Source organism: Idiotropiscis lumnitzeri, chromosome 5, assembly GCF_059441095.1.
Source record: "Idiotropiscis lumnitzeri isolate Australia: NSW breed Sydney's pygmy pipehorse chromosome 5, RoL_Ilum_1.0, whole genome shotgun sequence".
In the NCBI taxonomy this organism is placed as follows: Eukaryota; Metazoa; Chordata; class Actinopteri; order Syngnathiformes; family Syngnathidae; genus Idiotropiscis; species Idiotropiscis lumnitzeri.
The window spans coordinates 17,022,848-17,043,465 of record NC_142395.1 but is presented as its reverse complement, the minus strand read 5'-3'; the positions used below and the strand labels follow the sequence as shown (position 1 = coordinate 17,043,465).

At 40.6% G+C, this 20,618-nt stretch overlaps 1 protein-coding gene across 2 annotated transcripts in view; it reads right to left on the bottom strand.

The window, feature by feature from the left end:
- Positions 1-17,995, bottom strand: part of cdh8 (cadherin 8) — a 126,994-nt gene extending 108,999 nt beyond the window's left edge. For both annotated transcript variants that reach the window (XM_088295830.1, XM_088295831.1), the window contains exons 1-2: positions 17,790-17,995; positions 12,633-13,053 (exon numbers count right to left, since the gene is read on the bottom strand). In XM_088295830.1, coding sequence (XP_088151956.1) covers positions 12,633-12,860 — 228 coding nt within the window. In that variant the 5' untranslated portion in view covers positions 12,861-13,053; positions 17,790-17,995. The remainder of the gene's footprint in view (positions 1-12,632; positions 13,054-17,789) is intronic.
- Positions 17,996-20,618: the final 2,623 nt, after the last annotated feature.

Genomic DNA, 20,618 nt, shown 5'->3' with positions numbered 1-20,618 from the left:
AGCACTTGAAGAGGGTTTAAGTCCTGCTAAATGCATCTTTGGAAGCTTTTGAGAGCATATCAGGCAAACAGAAGCAACAGCCGTGATTACCTCTGCCAAGGAAGTGGGGGTTTAGACGCCTTGTTTGTTTGTTAGCTATAGCAGGATTATGCGAAAAACTGCTCAACCGATTTTCACCAAACTTGTGCCAGGAACTGATTAATTTTTGGGTTCAATTGTGCCAATGTTGAGAGAAGAGTGCTTCACGTAGCTTGACGGAACACTAAGTGCACATGAAGGTTTTTTTTTAATGGTTGCTACATCTCGCAGGACTGTCACTGGAGTCATTGTGTGCAGAGTGAACCATGTGTGCCTGCCAATGACCCGCCGCTGTCATTATTACCCATCCTGCCATACTTAAATGTTATCACTGTGACATTTCATGTCCTGCGGAAGCCATTCTTTAACGCCGTGGGGCTTTACGCTCGCATCGCTCTACCAGCATGACTCAAATATTAACTCGTCTTTATACCAGTGCTTCTCAATTATTTTCTGTTAAACCCCTTATTGAAAGAAGACATTTTGCGCCCCTCCTCTAACAAATAGTATTATTTATCGATAAAAATAAGTACGCCTCAGCATAACATCCTTATTAACCAGGAACAAAACAACAAAGGAAAAGGAAATGTAGATCAACTTACAGCAATTAACTTTTAACTTTAGTTTTGTTTGTCTGTTTTTTTTCCAAGTGCATCAATTTGAAGAAAAAAAAAGTACGCCACTGCCACCTACCGAGTGGATGTGCAATTGCACTTTATTTCAATAAGCATCTTTGCAGCCGCTGGCAAAACAACGCAGGTGTAATGTAAAACTATAAAGTGTACTTTATTACTAAAGTAAACATTTTCAGTACATTTTTACTCGGAATTACTTCTGATAACTTGGCACAATGAAAAAAAATTGCCTCGTTCATATATATGCATAGTGCTCACTTTAAAGAGAAAAATATGACGACAGCTTTGCTGCCAAAAAAAATTAGTTCACAATAACAATGAAAAAGAAAAAAAAAAAAAACTACATGAGTATTTTCAGATTACACCAAGAATTGTTCAATGCCAGAAGCCTTGTGGTGGTTAGGCTGGCACAAGACGATACATTCAATAAGAATCTTGAATATTGTTTTCGTGTGAATGCACCCTGCATTGTTCAAATTCCTCCATTTTGCCATTTTTCTATTCCACATTTCTATTCCTCAATTGTGTCATCATTCAAGGAATCAAAAGTGCTGCTGCCTGTTTTCTGTAGGATGTTATATTCAAAGGTTCTTAGAGAAATCAAGTAAAGTGCAGATTGTTGAAAAAGCTACTGAATTACAGGGTCAATCAGTTTTATTTCTAAATTTTTTTATGCCTCCTTTGATTGTCTGGGTACTTGAACACTAATCAGGAATCGAAAGTGCGCCATCTGCTTGTAAGGCAGCTTTTTTTTAGCACCACCAATACTATTTTTTTAAGTCATTGAATTATATTGCAAGCCGCTTTTTTCCCACCAGGGAAAGGAAATCGTGTTTCTGCGCTGGTGTATCGCGAGGCCCTGTCATGGCCACCAGCTCTCTTGTGTGTCCGTCAGCTGCAATAATGATTTCAAAGGAAAGCGCAACCATTCACACGGCTCCACAGTCCCCAAGCAAAATAATAAGCTTGCCTCTATTACTCACATCTGCGGCCCGCCGTGATTAAATCCAGGTTGTCGCGCAGTGTTGGGTGAGGCGCGTTACTTCCCCGCGGCATTGCTAATTCATAAGGCGCAGCCCTGCGCGGCCTCGTCCGTGCGCATCCTCGCGATTAGCTCTCGTTGCCGTATTTGTCGTTTGACAACTCCTCATCCTTCCCAACTTACCGCCCACCATCCACACGGCTGGGATGTGCGGGGGTGGATCACTTAGCTGGCTAAATCATCTGGCACTCTGCCTTGAACTTTGCTCTGACTAATTTATAGGAATTAAAGCAGCTCACCTAACACGCTCGCCTGGCGCATCGCTTTGCCTAAATGAGGCTGCTTTCATTGTGTACTATGTAGAGTGGCACTTGCTGTAGCGCAGAACGCCGTCAAGGCCAAAGTAACGGCAGAACCTTCATGCACATGTACGTAGAAATATACACCTAAAAACTCTGAGCTTGTGGAGCTGAGTTATTTGAGTTTAAGGTATTATGGCGAGGAATAAAACGTTGCTCCATCTCCATGCAGTGACACAAAGTCGAATTTTCCACGATGTAGCGGCCTCATGCTGTCTAGAATGTTTATGTTTGCAGTGGGACTCGTCTGAACAAAAGTGGAAGACTTGCCGTATATTTTGGGAATAGGTTTTTAAAACTGTTTTGTGGGTCTCCTCATGATAGAAATGCCAACCAAAAACTGGTTTAAGGGGCTGAATTTTCAAGAAATTCCAATGAGCAAGACGGTGCCATTTTTTGAAAGGCTTCTCCCAAACCAAAAAGACACACCTGCAAAATGTGAGTTATTGCGTGTGGGACATGACAATTTATTTGAACAATAAAAACAACACAATTTCGAGAGGGCCAAAAGACCTAATAACGACAACCACCCTAAAATTGTCCAAAATGTCAGGCTGCCTACAGTTTTATATCATGACTTTTTTTTTTTGCGCTCTGATGATGGGCATGTCTTCTAAATTTCATGCTGATTAGTGAAATTTGATTTGGGGGCTGAATTTAAAACAAAAACACTGGGCAGCGCTGTCAAGCAAAGCCCGTAAATGGCAGCTGCAGAACCAAACGTACGCCTTGCCTGTGTATTTTCGAGTTTCATTTCATGATCAACATGCCTCCCCAAATTCATTTTGCTACGTGAAACTGGCTACAAGGGCTTAATGCTCTTTATTCTACACATCATTTTCTAAAATTTTGATTAAAGAGTGGATGTAGTGGAAATTCACTAGAACGTGAGTGTCTTAATATTTTGGCCAATTATTCAACGTTATTTGTAAGCAATAGTAACTGCAAGCAATAGGATGTTTGCGATCGCAAGGCAGCTCCCGCTTTAGCCAAGGTGTGACAGGAGCTGTTCTGTTTGCCAGAAGACCTTGTAGACTGCATTCACACTAATCTGGTCCCAACAGCTCAATTGTAGCCTGGTGGTCCGGTGTTTTATGACACTTTCCTGATAGAAAGGCCCCCGGCGGCATGGGCAATAGGCCACACAGCCGCGAGGAAGGAGAAGGCAGAGGATCGGTGAGGTTATTTCCGTTTAAATCACACGAGAGGTGGGAATGAAGATCTAAAGGCAGAGGATACAGAGATTACACAGCTGGGTGCCAAAAAGAGATGTTGTGGATGTGAGAAAGCAAAAGGGAAAAAAAAAAACTAAGAAATAAATAGCATTCTGACAAACACTGATGGGATTTTCCCACCTGGATTCAAAAGGCAATAAAAAGGAGTCAAGCCTCTGGGAAACCTGCGACTAGAACCGAGAGTACATTTCATCCCTGGCCAAGGCTACACTAATTTACGTTTCATAATGACTATCAATCACTGGCGATCATGCTAATAGTCTTCTTAACTCCCACTCACACATCCATCAATCACAGGCAAAGACAAAAATGAGTTCAAATCAGACACGGTTGGAGGAGTAGAGATTAGAAAGGGGTGAAAGAGAGTGTGGCTTTAAATTTGGGAAAGACTTTTTTTTCCCGGTTTGCCAGGAGGAGAGGCCAACTCCGTCAAAATGTTATTATTATTTATATATTTTAACATTTGGGAAAGACGTTATTTTTCTTTACAGTGGTTTAATACAATTTTTTTTTTGCCAGATCAATCCAAGTATGATTTTTCACTCTTTGATTACTCACCAATACCGATACCTCTAGTACTTTTCAAATATAACATTGCATTTACCACAATTGCAAAAACCCGAGCTTTTCTGATACAGAAAACTTAAGTCATATTTTTTCTTCCTAAAGTATTGGTGGCTGGTATTGAAAGAGTACCCGATACCTTCAAATCTAAAGTATTGGCCTGATAATGTTATGTGGTAGTTGGCTTGAATAAAGATCGAAAGATGTGAGTGTTCAACAGGGGTGGTGTCTTTCAAATTTAAGAAATAAATAGCCTTAAGGTGGGGTAGAGGGGCAAGAGTTACTTGAAAATAACAGTTTTGAAAGGACATGTGCATGAAAGACGGGACATGACAAGGGGTTGTGTGGCTTTAAAAATGCGGAAAATACGTCCTTTTTTTTATGTTGTTGCAGTTTACAAAAATTGGGAAAATCTCCGTTTGAAAATTGGGAGAAGGGGTGCGCCAAATCTAAATGTTGACAGCATTATGCGGCCTTAAAAATTAGAAAAGGCCAAATTCCATGTTAAAGGGGGTGCAAGCCTGTAAAAAATACAGCCATACGGGTTTTTTATAGGGTGCGCGTGGGTTGAGAACAGGTGCACGGCTTAAAACGTTATACAAAGAATGTTTCTTCTGGAGGTTGTGTGTTAAAATTCTTGACAGTTTGTACAGAATGAATGCAGAGAAAATAAGGTGCTGGTCTTTACAAATGTGAGGAAGAATTTTTTCAGGATGTGTGCAGGAGGTGTGGCACCTTTTATGTGAAAGTTGAGAGAGGTTGCGCGACTGCAAAAATGAGGGGAATTGGGGTTTGTGCAGGGGTAGATGGTGTGCATTAACTGTATGTTTAAAAGGGGTGTGCTAGTTAAAAACAAGAGGAAAAAACTTTATATGATGTGTGTAGGGGAAAGTGGTGCGCAGATCAAAAAAGCAAGAAAGGGAGGGGGGTGTTAGCTCTGTCTGTATGTCGAACGTTTGCACGGGTATTGAAGGGACTAAACAGGAGCCACTTGGTGATGACTAGCGTACAATTATTAGCAGTTAATCGGAACGGCGCATACCTCGAGAATAACATCGAACTGTGAGCCACATGCTGCTTTACCAAAAGTCTACAGACACAATATTTATAGACTTGGCGTCCTACATCTTGGTTTCCGGGCGTGTAAAGTGTGCTCGCGGCGAAGATAAGCTACAAAGAGCCTCCGAATGTTGATTTTCATCTCAGCGAGTCATTAAGATCTCTTCGAAAAGAGAACATTGGTTAAATATGAATAAATAGCGCAGAAAGGGGAGCGATTAATCCCAGCTCTGATCTCTTATCACCTGATCACCGACACTGGATTGGACAATGCGAGACAAAACGGAACAGGAGAGGAGGAAAATGGCTTGAACAGAGCAAGGGGGCTACAATTGGGATACAGAAATAGGAAGTGCTTATTACAAAGGCGCTACACTATTTAGCAAAGGAAATGATGTTTGTTTTCGGTTTATTATTCTATTGTTTTCTTTGAAGGCATTTCATGTTTGCCGTTTCAAATGATTGTTTTCTTCTTTTAATCATTCTGACAAATGTTTTTCTTTCACTTATACTACTGTTTTGTCGTGTATATGCAAACAAAGTCTAGAGTTAATTGTGTAGAAGAAATTGTGTTTTTCTTACACTTTTGTATTTTTGTTTAGATGAGGAATAGAGTTCACTCTTGACATATGGTTTCTATACTTGCTTCCTTTTTCTGATGCAATACGTTGTGTAAACAAGCAATCTAGAGATAACACAGAGGGAATATTTTTTCTTTTTAAATACAAGGAATTGGCACTTTGCTAGTTAGAAGAAATGTTTTTTTCTTCTAATGATGAAGAATGAAATTCAGATTATTCATTCGAAGTAATGATCTTTCGACCAGTCGGGGGTGTTGTCCGCCTTTCAAGTCAGCCGGGCGAGTCTCCAGCTCTGGCCATGACTCTGAAGAGGATAAACAGTATAGGAAATGAAAGGATGGACAATCACCATATTGCTTTTTTGTTTGTTTGTTAAAAACTGATTCATAAAGTATTTCACATTTTATAGAGATTTTTTTCTTACTGTGGAGAGCATAGTTATTTTTGATGCGGTTTAAAAAGAACGCAAAAAAAATATTCTAAAAGCCCAAAATAAATGTAAAATAATGTTGTTTTTTTGATTTATCAGTAAACAACTGATTTTACTGAATGCTAATGGTGAAATGGTGTGGAACAGTCTGCATTAGTAAGCTGCACTATTTCTTACCCCATTATTTTGTCCTGTTTAAACAAAAACTTTTGAATTCACTTGTCGGAAATGTTTTTGTTTTACTGTTGCGTTGTTTTGTACTTTCCTGTCACATGGGAAGCCCTGTCAACTACCGAGTTTGTTTCCCAAAAGAACACTACATCACGCTATGCACACGTCTCAGCAGGATCAATAATCAAAGCCGTATTGCCGTCGAGCCCCAATTGATGAATGCTAATGGTTGATTATCAGTGGCGGATGAAAGGCCTGAACAATGTGCTCCGCTCAACTCGGCACACTGAAACGCAATCATTATCAATCCTCCCTCACTAAGTGATGGAGCTCTGAAGGAGACTCGGGGAAAAAAAGTTGTGTGAAATATTCACGCGCCAGCAGCCATTAATTGACTACAAAGAAAACACAAATCGGATTTGTCTATGCTGCAAACGCAGCGATTTGCTTGCTGTTTGTCTTTTTGTTCCGAGGCGAGCGCTGACTTTTAATGGCCAAACGGCACACGTCTGCAAGCGTACTTTGACTAACAGAAGCAGCTTTGATTGAATAGGAGGAAAAGTTTGGCAAAGAGAGGTTTAAACACTTTGTAAGTCTTGTTTTAGGAGAATCGTTAAGCCGTATTGCTGTACAACAACAAATCAAGATGTCTTTCCAACACAAAGAGATATTTTAAGTCCACAAAGTTTTTTTTTTTCTGGAAAGTTTGACACTTCCACCGCTATTTGTGAGGACATTTTGGGTCAAACAGAAGCCCGAAAAAAAATAATTCCTGGAAAAGCTCTGTAAGACTATTTTGGTCAAACGGAAGCCTGAAGGGAATCTCAGAGTGGTCATTCCGTCAGAGTGATGATCACCCAATAAGCGGAATGTGGCAAAGAGGGGATCATGAGTTACTCAAGCGGGAGAATGGCAAGAACTAATCGAAGTTGCTTTGAATACAGAGACCGTTTTACAGAGAAGTTCTTGTGAGTTAGGTTTTACATTTCTATTTTTATTTTTTAAAAGAGTAGGGTGAGGGGTAGTAAATTGGTAGTTATCAGCCCCACACTCCATTTCATGAATCAAAAGTAAGTGACCAACTGCTTAAAAAAAGAAGATAATAACGGTGGAGAAGACGCGGCAGAAAAAGCATTTATTGTCAACTTTAGTTCGGTTTGCACAAGGACTGGAAATCATTTTAATCCACGAGCATGGTACCTTTGGCAACAATGTGACACGGGATTCTGGTTCAGGTAAGCAAAGCGTTCACTGACAGAAGTGCGGGTAAAATAACATGATCGACTGACGATAACAGTTTGGTTCGGCTTGAAAAAATGATGGGCGGACAGAAGACAGACGGGCAAACTTTCATAAAATGCCCATCTCTGGGAATCATGTGTGGAAAAGATCAAGATCAAAAAGATCATTTCTGGAAATGAAATATCGTATACACGGTATATCATCATATAATCCTCAAATCAACTCAAAATCCAATTTTGTTTCGTTTTACTCGGCGGTCTACAGCCAGGTTGGCATTGCAAAGGAGAATCTGTTCACAATTACCGTACCTGGATAAATAAAGGTTAAAAAATGCTTCTGAATAATAACAGCCCAGCAACAAGCTTCTCATCGATCGCTCACTCACTCTCCCTCTCTTGCTCTCTCTCTCGCTCTCAAAAACACACACTATTGTATGTCTGTCTGCTTTCCCCAAAAAGAAGTACCACTCCACTTCGGCCTCACACGCCGCATCACAATGTCAGGAAGACGGTGAGCTGAAGAAGAACATCGGAAATGAGACGAGGTGTACGGTAAGGGGGAAGGTGCTGTCACACCTCTCGGCCGTCCTTCTTTCTCGTGTACAGACCTACACGCACACGCGCACACACATATATCCCCCCCTTCCATTTATGCTAATGGTGCGTGTGCTGCGCAGGGTGAGAAGGCTGTGAATGACACGCTGCTAGAAATCGATGGCGTCCAATCTACCGCACAGCCGCCATGATGATGTCGCAAGAGCAGACAGGGGGAACGCACGTGTAATTAAAGCTCAGCCCAGGCAGCACATTTTATTACCTCCGCAAAGGCCGAGCAGGGAAAGAGTGCTGCGTGTGTGCTGAGGAGGATTACAACGCGGTCCAAGTACAGATAAAAATACGAGACTAGAAGTCTCCCCGTTACCTCACCATCATGCAAATGGTAGCGTCCTGAAGTCATCCTCCTTGAACCAAGAAGTGGAAAACTAACGAACACATTACATATGAATCCAGAAAGTGTCCAAGGTGCTTAAATTGTTCCCGAATTTTATGCGACTCCTTTTTTTCCAAAATTCAATGCAGTTTTCTACACATACGTATTCACAATATTGTTCAATACTTTACTAAACTTTTGGCAGCAATTACAACATCAATTCGTTTTTGACACACCGATCTTTGAGCACCTTTGTTCACCTGACTCCAATAAAACTTTAGAAACAGCTTAAGGATGATCCATGGAAATGCGATAAACCGAATCACATTTTTTTAACCCCACGGCAAATAATATTTCTTAGAGATTTGCAAACACTGACATTGGTGTGTTGTGTATAGAGTTTTGAATAAGTGAACTCCTGTGAAGACTGCCCGGCATCTTAACACACATGGTACAGTCCTCTCTGTCTTATCATAACATTTGATAGTATTTTACATACGCCAATAAATAGCCTTGTAACTATCAATCCGATAAATGAACATAAATATGGTGTGGTTTTTTTTTTGTTCCAGTTTTGTTCATTTGTCTCACAATGATGAAGCGCTAATTACCTTTCTCTGATTAGTATGTCAGGTTGTCTTATGCTGTCCTCCATTTACCGCACATAATGAACTGTTATTGAGTTTGTTGTACTGTATTGTGTTACATTACGTTTGTGAGTGTGTGACTACACTGCATATGCCACTCATCACTGTCTACTCCCTCATTCTTGTCAGGGCACATGCTACCAATTGCAGTAACACTATGATTGGCTTTTTTCCCCCCTACTCTTGTTAAATGTCAGTGGAGGTCTCCCTTCCACTGAGTGTTATTCTATTTGATTCTTAATTGAGCGTGAGCGTCACTGAAGGAGGAGGTTTGAGATAAAGTGGTATTAAACCGAAATGCAGTGCCGGCCTGCTCGGCTTTTAGTACTGAACTTCGTCGTGATGAGCACTTCACCTTGCTCTTAATCATCATCATTATCACCTTGAAAAAAATAAATAAATAAAATATATATCTATCTTCTCCGGTCCACTTACACGCCCCAGTTCTTACCAGGTCTTGTTGAATGTTTAATGCCATTGCCCGGAGACTTAAAAACAGCCGCCATGACTACGAATGCAACTGCACTTTTTTTTTTTTTTTTTTAACACCCCCTCTTCAAAGTCTGCAGAGAATTTCACGCGGCAGTCAACAAATGCTATAGTAAATCACACTTATCAAGCTTTTCACTGTGTCCACCTACATACAGTACCCTGCAAAAATCTTGGTCCAGTAAGTGTGTAGGTGGAGTGTAGTCAGCATGTAGGTGACAGTGCAGTCAGCCAGTTGGTGCTGTGTAGTCAGTATGTAGGTGGAGTCTAGTCAGTCGGCAGAGTTTGTGTAGGTGTTATATAGTCAATATGTAGGTGACGCATCGTCAGCATGTACATTGCATCCAGAAATTACTAACAGAGCTTCACATTTTCCACATTTTGTTATGTTACAGCCTCATTCCAAAATAGACTAAATGATTTTGGTCGCCCCTTAAAAATTCTACGTGCAACAATTTAATCAATTTTGGGATGAGACGGTAAGAAAAAGCTGAAAAAGGTAAACGCTGTGAATACTTTCCCACTTAGCCAGTAGCTAAGTGACGTGTTTTCAGCAAGCAAATGGCGTGTAGTAAGCATGTAGATGGCATGTAATCGGCTTATCAATGGCATGCAGTCAGAGTGTAAGAGGCATTTTGCCCGCAGGTAGTTGATAGGCCAATATGGAACCATAATCAGAATATAGGTTGTGTGAAGTCAGTAGGTATGTAGCATCAAGCCAAGCGTGTAGCCATGTAATAAGAGGTGTGTAGTCTACATGTAGTCATTATGTAAATGATGTCAAGTCAGTGTGAGGTCAATAAGAGCTTGCGCGCAGTCATTGTGTAGATATGGCTGGTTATAGTCAGGTAAAGTGACCTGTAGTCAGGCAGGAGGTGGCGTGTTGTGAGCGTGTCGTCAGCTAGCAAGTAGTGGTTAGCCCGTTTGTAGAAGTCGTATGATCAATGTCTTATAGTGGGCATGTAGTTGGTCTTGCGATAGTATTTAGTCAGTATTTCAATGGCGATACAGTTCGTGTACAATCACCTAAAAAGAATATATATATAGAATATAATGTAATTCATATAAATCCCATCTGCTGCCTCATATTCACCTCAAATTCATCACAGCAATCCTAAACTAACACATCCAAGACAGTCTGGCACACTTAAAACTTCCTTGGGCTTTCATTTGTTTGTTAGTTCCATCCTTGTGACGAGCAGCCATTGTCAAAGCCATGCGAGGCTTCTTAATTGACTGGCCCTAAAAAATTAATGCGCCACTTAACAGCGTTTTTGTGTTTGCACCGTATTTAAGGCGAACACAAATCCACACAGACACAGATATAAACACACAAACACACACACACACAGGTGCAAGTCCCACATGGTGGCCGATGTTTAATTGATGCGACCATATGACGACGCTGCGGAAAAGCGACACAAAATGTGAGCGAGGCCGAAGGGCGAAAGCGCAGGTTGAAATGCGGTAAAATGGAGAAGAAAATGGATGCCGCCAGTTATGATGAACAACACGGGCCAAGTGGAACGCTACGTGCCAGCCGGGCCGACTCCCCCCGCAGGTGAGGCCCAGAAACGAGCTGTGAACAAGCTGCTTTGGCTGGCCCGACACCTCCAGGCGGGCCAGGGAACAGGTGGCCTGATCCGCGGGATTAGCCCACGGTTCTGCCTGCTCCGTAGTGGAAAACAACGACCACACTGGAACCCTAACGGACAATGACGAGTTCATTTTCCTTGATATAATAAGTCAGATAAAAATACCTTTTCATCAAAAACTGAAAACGATATACAGTGAATCACATTTTGGAAAGCTAAACATTACCTACATTTTATTTGTTTATTGGGTACATGTGCTGTCCTCACAAGCTAACTACGCAACTAATAAAGAAATCTCCACTCACTCACGTAGTATTCTTGCATTTATGGAGTTCTCATGTACTAGTAGAAACTAACTGAAAGAACATGTAAAAAAAAAACTAAATAAACAGGACAATGTGTGCCAAAATACAGTGTAGCAATTTTATACTGCAGGCCTGTAAATATGCAGTCAAATTCAGCTTGGTTGAAAAAAAACTCTTTAAAATAAAACTTTTTAAAATAAGAAAATGGAAATAAAACACATATTTGACCTCAAACAACTATGGTTCAAGAGTTTAGAGAACAGTGACTGTTTTCATGAGCCATTCTAATTTACTCACCTGTTGGGAACGTAAACCTATCAGATTTAAAGCCTCTTTATACTCCCTCGTCAGCACGGTCAACAACCGATGCATTGCATCACGTGACCGACGCGTTGTGCTGAGCAAGCACGTCTGCAACATGTCTGCAACACATGCCGTGCACACATCACGAACGTCGACGCGCGCATCCTCTCTCCTGATTGGTCCGTTATGTCCAATGCTGCAATGACGACATCACGTTTCCCAGCAAGTTTCGCCATTTCGAACAAATAAAACATGGAGCAAGTAAACGAGCGACTGTGCGAGGAGGTGCGTAAATATATTCATATATATGATGCCAGCTCCAGCTTTTATAAAAATGGCCAAATGGTAACCAACTCCTGGCGTGACATTTCCGCAGCCGTAGGCTTGGAATTATTGGGGTGCCAGCGAAGGTGGAAGGTTTTGAGACATAAATTTGCGTAGCAACACCCCGTCGACTTGGAGTGAAACTACAGCACATTTTTAAAACAACAAGAGTGGGTGCGCGAGAGCGTGAAGGCAATTGATGCGTGACGTTGACGCGTGACGTTGACGCAGAAGTATAAAGAAGCCACGGTTAGCTACATTTCTTGTTTGGAACCTTTTATTCGCTTGTTGGTGACTTTAGCTACGTTCAACTGACTTGTCTGCAACATAAACCAACCTTAGCGACATTCATTTACTTTTTGGGAACATAAACCAAAATTAGCTGCACTTTTATGTGCTTTCCATTTTCATAGCCTGTAACGCTACTTTAGCAAGGTTTTACTGACTTGCTAGAAATGTAGTTCTTAGCTACGTGTTAGGGTTAGCCTCATGTTCACGTCCTGTATTATGAAGGACATGGTGGAGTTTAATCATTGCCAAGAAGCATTTAAGCGCTTCCCATAGCTTAGCTTCCCCATGGCTAGCAGAAATTCTCCCTGCGTCCGCCGGGAGACGACGGGAGGGAGCGCATTCAAACGTTCGAATTAATGTTCCCGCACGATAAGCGAGCTTAATATAAACGACGACAAAAGCCGCCACTCACCCTGCCAACCAGGATTGGGTCAGGTCCAGAGAATTCTTCCAGCACAAACATTTGGTTCCAAACCCATCCTCTCTTGGCTCGGCTCAATAGTCGCTGTCCTTCGCCGGGACCGGCCGCAGACTCGGCGCCTCCGACTGGGATCATTGACACGCAGGGTAGCAAAATAATCCACACCAGCAGCAAGGACATCCACACATCTGTCGGCATCTCCTCGGATCTCCTCCACATTCTCGATACTGTTGGGTTTGTTTTTTTTTTTTTTTTGCTTGGGTTGTTTGAGAGCAGAAATTCTCGTCAAGCGGATGGACGCTCCTCGGATGGTCAACAAAAGGTTACTGTCACCAAAGGTCACTCGAAAGGGCCTTCCATTGTGGTGCAGCGTCCGGCACGGATTCCATTCACGTTAGTCCGAGTGGGAGACCTAAACCAGGGAAAGACAATTATCAAGGTTAATGTCCCCAAAATTGTCATAATTTTTTTAAAGAAAATTATTTAAAAATAATTAAAATGTAAAATAAATACAATAACAATAAATGTCGGTGCCATATTACATTCAGTGTCATTAAGAGTTCATAAATGCGTTCATAAATTATTAACACTCATTTATTACATAAAAAATTGTATTAAGAAGAAAATAAATAAATAAAATTAAAATTAAAAAAATCCTACAACTCACAAAAAAGCTGGGTGGGATGTTGCAAACAGTGTAATTAAGAGTATAGAGAACGGTGTTAATAATTTATCACTACCTGCTTGGCAAATTAAAAACTGGTTTTCATAAAACAAATAAAATGTAAAAGAAATACAATTAATCAAAAATATAATAGCAAGATTATGTATATAATAGAAAATAAATAGCTAATGAAAAAATAATGTATTAAAGTTAATAAAGTGCACTGGCTGGTGTCGCAGTGCCGTTGATCACAGCATCAAACCTTATCCGCCACTACACCCATCTGTGTAAGCTTGAATGCGTGCATGCATGCAGCACGTGTGTGGTCTGCTTCAATGTGAGCTACACAAAATATTTACAATATGCATCATTGTAAAGTGAATTTCCCCTTGAGGGCTCATAAAGAGTATAATACTTTTTTTTTTTTAAATGTTAGTTATAAAAGGTACTACCTCATATATTATATTTTATATGCTTTACCCTAATGTTCCCTTTGACTATAGTTATAAATGCCTAAATGGCCACATAAGGTTTAACGACTGAACTCAATGTAAGATTGGATTAGCACAATAGTGAGCCATCAGTTTAAATGGTTTAGGTCAGGTACAACTTTTTATTACACATTTAGAAAGTGTTAATAACCCATTTGTAAACCCTTAAGGAATGTGCCAACTGATACTAAGCCACTTTCTAGTTTTACATATTGTATAGCGTTGATTTATAATCGTAAAGCGCTACACACTACCCTTGTGTGCAAAAAAAAAAAAAGCTGATTTAAATAATGACGGAACGTGTGGCACTCACGGCTTTTAAAGTCAATTTCTGTCATGTTTGTGGAATACTAGGGAAAGGGGTGTCTTAGTGACAGTCTAGTATAGTAGTAATATAGTATAAAAGCTAATAAACTAGTTTAACTAGTTACACTCCACACTATATATTCAATTCATAGCAATAAAGCAAATGTGTAATAACTATTAGATAATTTTTCTTTCCAACACTAAGTATAAGACTTTTTTGTTATTCATTAGAATTCCTCAAGGGGAAATTCAAGTCAGACATATCCACTATATTTGAGGTGCACATCAAAAACAGAGGTAAATCACATGCAGGCGGGCAGCATATCTCCAACAATTAGTTGCCATGTTTTATATTTTGTCTGCCGCAGGACCATCGGTTCCAAAGCACAATTCCTTTACAGGTGGGCTACTCCTGACCTATCATGGTTTATAAATGACTATTCAAAACAGTGTGGTCTCAGTATTGGGAAAGTTGGTTACTGCCACTTCTTCTGTTAAATATCATAAAATGAGCCTTAGTGAAAATTAAAAACTTAATCATTAAGTTTATTCATGAGCTATACTGCAATGTACACCAGGCAAAGCAGTGTAGCTAAAGGCGACCTGAGTATTTGCCAAGTACCAGGTCCCCTTATCTGTTCTTAGCAAATAAGTTTCTCCGGTCGAGTAAATTTGATTTATATAATTGCAATGTTTTTCAAAAGGACTTTTCAAACAATTTGACAGTGGGCTAACTATTTGGCCACTACCTTACGCAAGCCTTATTCGGGTAAGGGAGCCCAAGTGAGAGTCTAAAACAACTACAACATGATTTATTCATGAGCTATACCGCTACATGTAGCAGGCAAAGCTCTGCATGCTGAGCGCAAGCTCACTACTGGCCAGCGAGATCATTCCTATCAAATACGTTCTTGCAGGTTTATTAACATTTCTTTTACACAGCCTTAAACTAATTAACCACCAAATTCCAAAGCCTTCACAAGGAGTTGCTCTTATGGTAGAGAGGCGGCCGTAATACACGGGTGACCGGCGTATGCTTTTTGTACATGGAGTCAAAAACTAATGCATCTTCTTACATTGGCAGCACTCTGATCTCTTAATCATGCGGCGGGTTTAATCAGCAGCTTCTCTCAAATGTCACTTTCGTTATTCGGCTCCTCTAACTTGACGCACAGAAAAAGATGAAGCACAGGGTCTGCTGTTAGAGCTGCTAACTCTCGTAGCACAACTACACACACACACACACACACACACAGTGCATGTCACCGCTTTGGGGAGTAATACAGCTCTCTGCAGCAAGGCACTTCCAAAGACAATAAGTGGCAGCCGACTGCACCTCCAGCCAACTGCAATATCGTAAAGTGCGGAGTGATCCGTGCTGCCACAGCCTGGAGAAGGATGGGACGCGAGACAGAGGGTGGGTTAAGGATGGCGGAGCTTGTGGCTAAGACTTGCAGGTGCTGCATGTAGGAAAATGGGGTGCGGGATACCAAGAAAATATGTGGAGGCAGTTCAACACATACAGAGAAAATATGGAAGGGCAGGAGACAGAATACGGAATAGCGGACACTGGGGAATAAGGACGGGAAGATGTAAGCATACAAGAGACTGGGAAATAACGATGGTACTGGATGCATATGAAAGGGTGCAAATGAGATGCAAGAAAATGGAAACTTTTTATAGTGCTGGAAGTAGAATACAGTTGGTGTTAGATGCAGGAATTACGGGTAGCAGGATACAGGGAACTAATACTGGTAGCGGAGGTAGAATATTGGAGGCAAGAGATTGTTTCATGATACTGGAGTGCTTTAAGTTTTGTTTTGGGGTGACAGATTATTGGCGCTGGATTTGTGAAATAAGTTGCAGAAGAATCGGAGAAGGTGCTGGTGCTGCATATACGGGACGTCGTATAATGGGACTATACTAAGGTTGTGTTTGCACAACAGTATGTGGCTTGTGTATACGGGGAATGGTAATGGTTATTTTTTTTGGGGGGGGTGCGCGATTTAGGGAATAGGCACATGATTAATTACTGGGGCAAGACACTGGGAATGGATGAGAAAACAAAGAACATATGTGGAGAGCAAAAGAGTAGTTCAGTGTGCATGGAATGTGAAAATAAAGTTAATACAGTACAAGGCTTTGAACTGGGAATGGTTTCGGGATGCAAAGATTTGTGCAACGTTGCTGGACAACGGTGCAAATAAGAGTGATGCACGATGCTTGAACGAGGCAAAAGACACTGGAAATTGTTAAGGGATCAGGAATGACTTTTGAAACATGCTCAAATGACGGAAAAGGGTGAAACATGCTGGCTTGATGGATGGATGAAGAATAATGTTGTGTGATGTGGGATTTTATAGAGGAAGACACTCAGAGTAGATGTGGGACACAAGTTGCTGGGAAAGGGTCAACCAGAAAACAAGTCAGATACTGAGGATGAGTGAAACTGACGAGGGAGCGATGTGCGGACTATAGACCGGAGACGCTGGAATGCTTAACGGACTCTAGGAACATATTCAGGGCACTGTTTTGCTTCAGGGAGGAAAAAGGATTTTGGAAATGAGACTGTTTCACCTGGAATAAGGCTGTGGATATTAATATTGTGAGTGGGAGTGGGAAACTAGAAATAATTTAAGTACAGGGACAAATTTTGGAATCGGTATATGTCATCTGGATAGAGTCAAATATATGATGTCGGGTACTGACTATGTTTGAAAGACATATTTTGAATAGGGAATAGTTTGTGAAATGCTGATTGTCAAGTACAAGGGATGGATGGAAATACATGGAGAGAGATATGGGACAGCTGCCGCAAATGGTTTTTGGAAATTCTACTGGAAAAAGGTGAAATATGAAATAACTAGATCGAGTATACCGGGGATGGGGGGGGGAAATAATAGAGAGTATACTCATGAGGTAAGACACAGATTGGATGTGGGACACCAGGAATGGATTTCAGAAAAGCACATGATGTATTTCACCCATAAAAGGAGAAACAAAACAAAAAAAAAGAGTAGAGTCTTGCGGTGTACTAGGGATGGAAGACGCTACGGACTCTAGGAACAGATGCAGGATACTGGGAAAGGGAACAGGTTGCTCAAAATGGATGTGTGTGGAATGATGATGCTGGTATGGATATGACTGGGAATGGGTGAAAAGTCGGGTGAAAAATCCTTCTAAGTCGAATAATATCAAAGGACACAAAAGCCATGACACCAAGAGTCGATGTGGGATACCTGCAAGATATTACGAATTCAAAACGGCGGGAATGGATGTGGAATATTAAAGGAACAAACAGACTAAGTGCATATCCTGATTTCTACATTCAATGAGTCAGTGATCACTTTCAGCACCACGTAGACCGGACAGCTCCCCCGCCAAGCCGGGCAGCTGTCCAACGTTCCCGACGCACTAAAGCCTGTTTGTTTCCTGCCTGTATTTAGTGTTACAAACCTGTTAAAACATTGCTTCAGTCTAAAGTTGCGATTCGGGGATAGGCGTGAGAACTAAAAAGAAAAAAGGTGGCATTCGGCGCACACGCGGACTGCCTGACGTGAAGTTTGAGTGTCGGTTGCGGAGCTCATCTGCTCGTCTGGGGGTGAGCAGCAGGTGCACTCGGCGCGCGCGCAGCCAGGAGACGATCTAAGTTGCGGCTGTTTAAAACACAACGACGGTTTGACTTACTAGTGACACTTGCATTCTTCTTCTCTGCTGCGTCATTTTTCAAGCCCCCCCACTCAAAGAAAAGCAACTCCAGTGTGCACGAGACGGCGGGGGAATGAACAATTTGCCACTGCAACCCCCCACCAGACCTCCCCTCCCAAAAAAAAATGGAAGAAATCCTTTGCGCGGCTCGCCAAGCGACGAGTCGAGAGCTCCGACAGGCTCACTGGCCGGATGGAGGAGTGAAGAAGAGGAGTGAGGAAGAGGAGATTGAAGAGAGAGAGAGAAAGAGAGAGAGCGAGAGAACGAGCGACAGAGGACCCCCACCACCACCACCCTCCTTCGCTAGCGCTGCTCATTGGGTCAACAGGCGCACAAATGAACGCGCAGAGGTGGCTGTGTTCAAAACTGAGCGATTTTATGACATCCAAAACACATCAGTCCACTTTAATGCTTGCATATATATTTATATAGTGGAGAAGCTGTTTTTCTTATTTTTGGTTTGTTTGTTTGTTGTCATGTGATACACAAACAGACACACATAAACGCACGCACACTAAATATCTGGCCTTTCGGGATAGCTCCAAAATTAACGATAGTTAGAACTAAATTAAATGCATATTTCTGAGTTAGTTTAAATTAAATTAAAATTTATGTGATGAATCTAAGTGGAAATGAAGCACAGCCTTGAAAATGAGTGCTGTTGAATGTATTTTCCTTTTGAGGATTAAACAACAATGTTATGTTTTTTGCAATATGCTGTAGCTCAAAGAAGCCTTGGAGTAGGCTGAACCACAATATTATTATTATTACTTTTTTTTCGAGCCGTATGCTGTACTCCAATGAGCATCAGAGAAACCTAGAATTTTTCAAGAAATGTTAATAATTGTTCATATTAATCTAATGTTATTAGTAGTAGTGGTAGTAGTATTTTATAGGAACTTGTCTGTATATTACAAACAGTTGCTGTGACTATTATTTACTTTATGTATATATTTTATTTTTATTTTATGCATCATGCCCCAACTCAAAGAGCATTTGAGAATGCCACAAATTGCTTAACATAAACGGTTCTAAAATTATATTTACAAATTGTTTTAGGTATTTTGTTTTTGCTTTTTTTGCCAATATTGTCAGGTTTTTGCACCAAACATATATTCTTCGCTATTGTTATTCATAGTAGTAGTAGTATTTACATGTATTTTTTTTTATTCATGTATTGTGCACCAACTCAAAAAGAATTTGAGAACCCCCCAAAATTGAAAAATATACAATATGAGATTAAATTTATAAATTGTATTGTGCGTCATATTTTAGCTTTTTTTATTTCATTTTTTACAACAAGCTTATGTTCTTCATTGTTATTATGTTTTAGTTATGATCACTTTGTGAGCCACCCTTAATGCAAAATTTAAAAGTGGAGCCTTTCAGGACATTCTAAATGTTTCTGTGGTCTTATTAAATCCCTTCGCTGAAAGGTTATGCTCATCATGGCTGTAAATGAGCGCGTGTGTGTGCGTGTGTGTGTGCGTGTGCGTGTGTGACACGTACACAGCGAGCGAGAGAGAGAGAGAGAGAGAGAAAGATAGAGAGAGAAAGATAGATAGAGAGAGAGAGAGAGAGAGAGAGGGATAGATAGAGAGAGAGAGACGGAGAGCGCTGTTATGGGCGCCCTCTAGTGTTGACTGGTGACGAGGCAGCAGTGTGGGAGAGTGATTGTCTTGGTCTTGTGTTGTTTAGAGGTGGTTAAGATTGGGGGGTGACTTGGCAGTCTTCATTAGTGGAGTTCTGCTTGTCTGACACACGTGGCTTCCTTCAGCTCACAAATCATAAAAATAAAAATAAGGTCTACTGCACCCCCCCACCCTGCCATCATAACTCTTCAGTATATCATTTCTGGCCATATTTGTGCGGTGTTCAATGATGCCACATCAGCAGCTGCAGTCCAGCAAGGGAATTTCTGTGCGGCGACAGGAATCCTATTGATTTTAAGGGGATGCAGGCCAATTCAAATGACAAATATATAAGCCAAGGTCCAGGGCGGATTTTTTCTTTTTTACATTAATTGTCATACAAGCATATAAGTACTTTTAATGACAACGGCATGATTTATGTCACAGCCGCAATTATTACTTTTTATTTTATTAGAGGGCTGTGAAATTAATTGAATTTGAAATTGAATTACAATTCCGATGACAAAATTGGCAATCTTAAAAAAATATATACAGTATATATATTATTACATGTAAAACATTGTTAAAATAGTTCTCATTTTACAATGCCTAATACTATAGTATACTTGAGTTCCAAAATTTGAGCATTCTATTGAAATTGTTTATTTAAAAGTTACAACAGTTCTATGGCAATTTATAAGTGTATAGCAAGTAAACTCCAATACAATGTTTCTTTATAGAAGGAAACCGTACTCAAATTTATACATTTGCACATACATTTTATTTCTTTTGTACTGAAAAAAAATAAGAATCGTTTGAATAATCATGATTTCATTAATTACTAAAATATTTTCTCATTATCAATCCGCCCTGCACGGCACAGCACAGCAGGACGATTACAGAAAAAAATAATAATCACTATTATTTTGTCTGAGATTGAATTCCCGATTGTTAACATGATTATTCATTGATTTGAACACTTTGTATTTACTAACTACTAAACCTCAATCACATTAGTTGAAAACTATGATCAGAGCTGCATGCCGAGTCATCCTTCTACATTGAACACTCTTGAAAACGCTAAGCTTTTTGTCAAGTGGGCCTTGTGAGGATGCCGGATGCAAGGATGAACAAAATGACCTTGTAAATATCATGTGAAATTCAAACCTCTTGCATT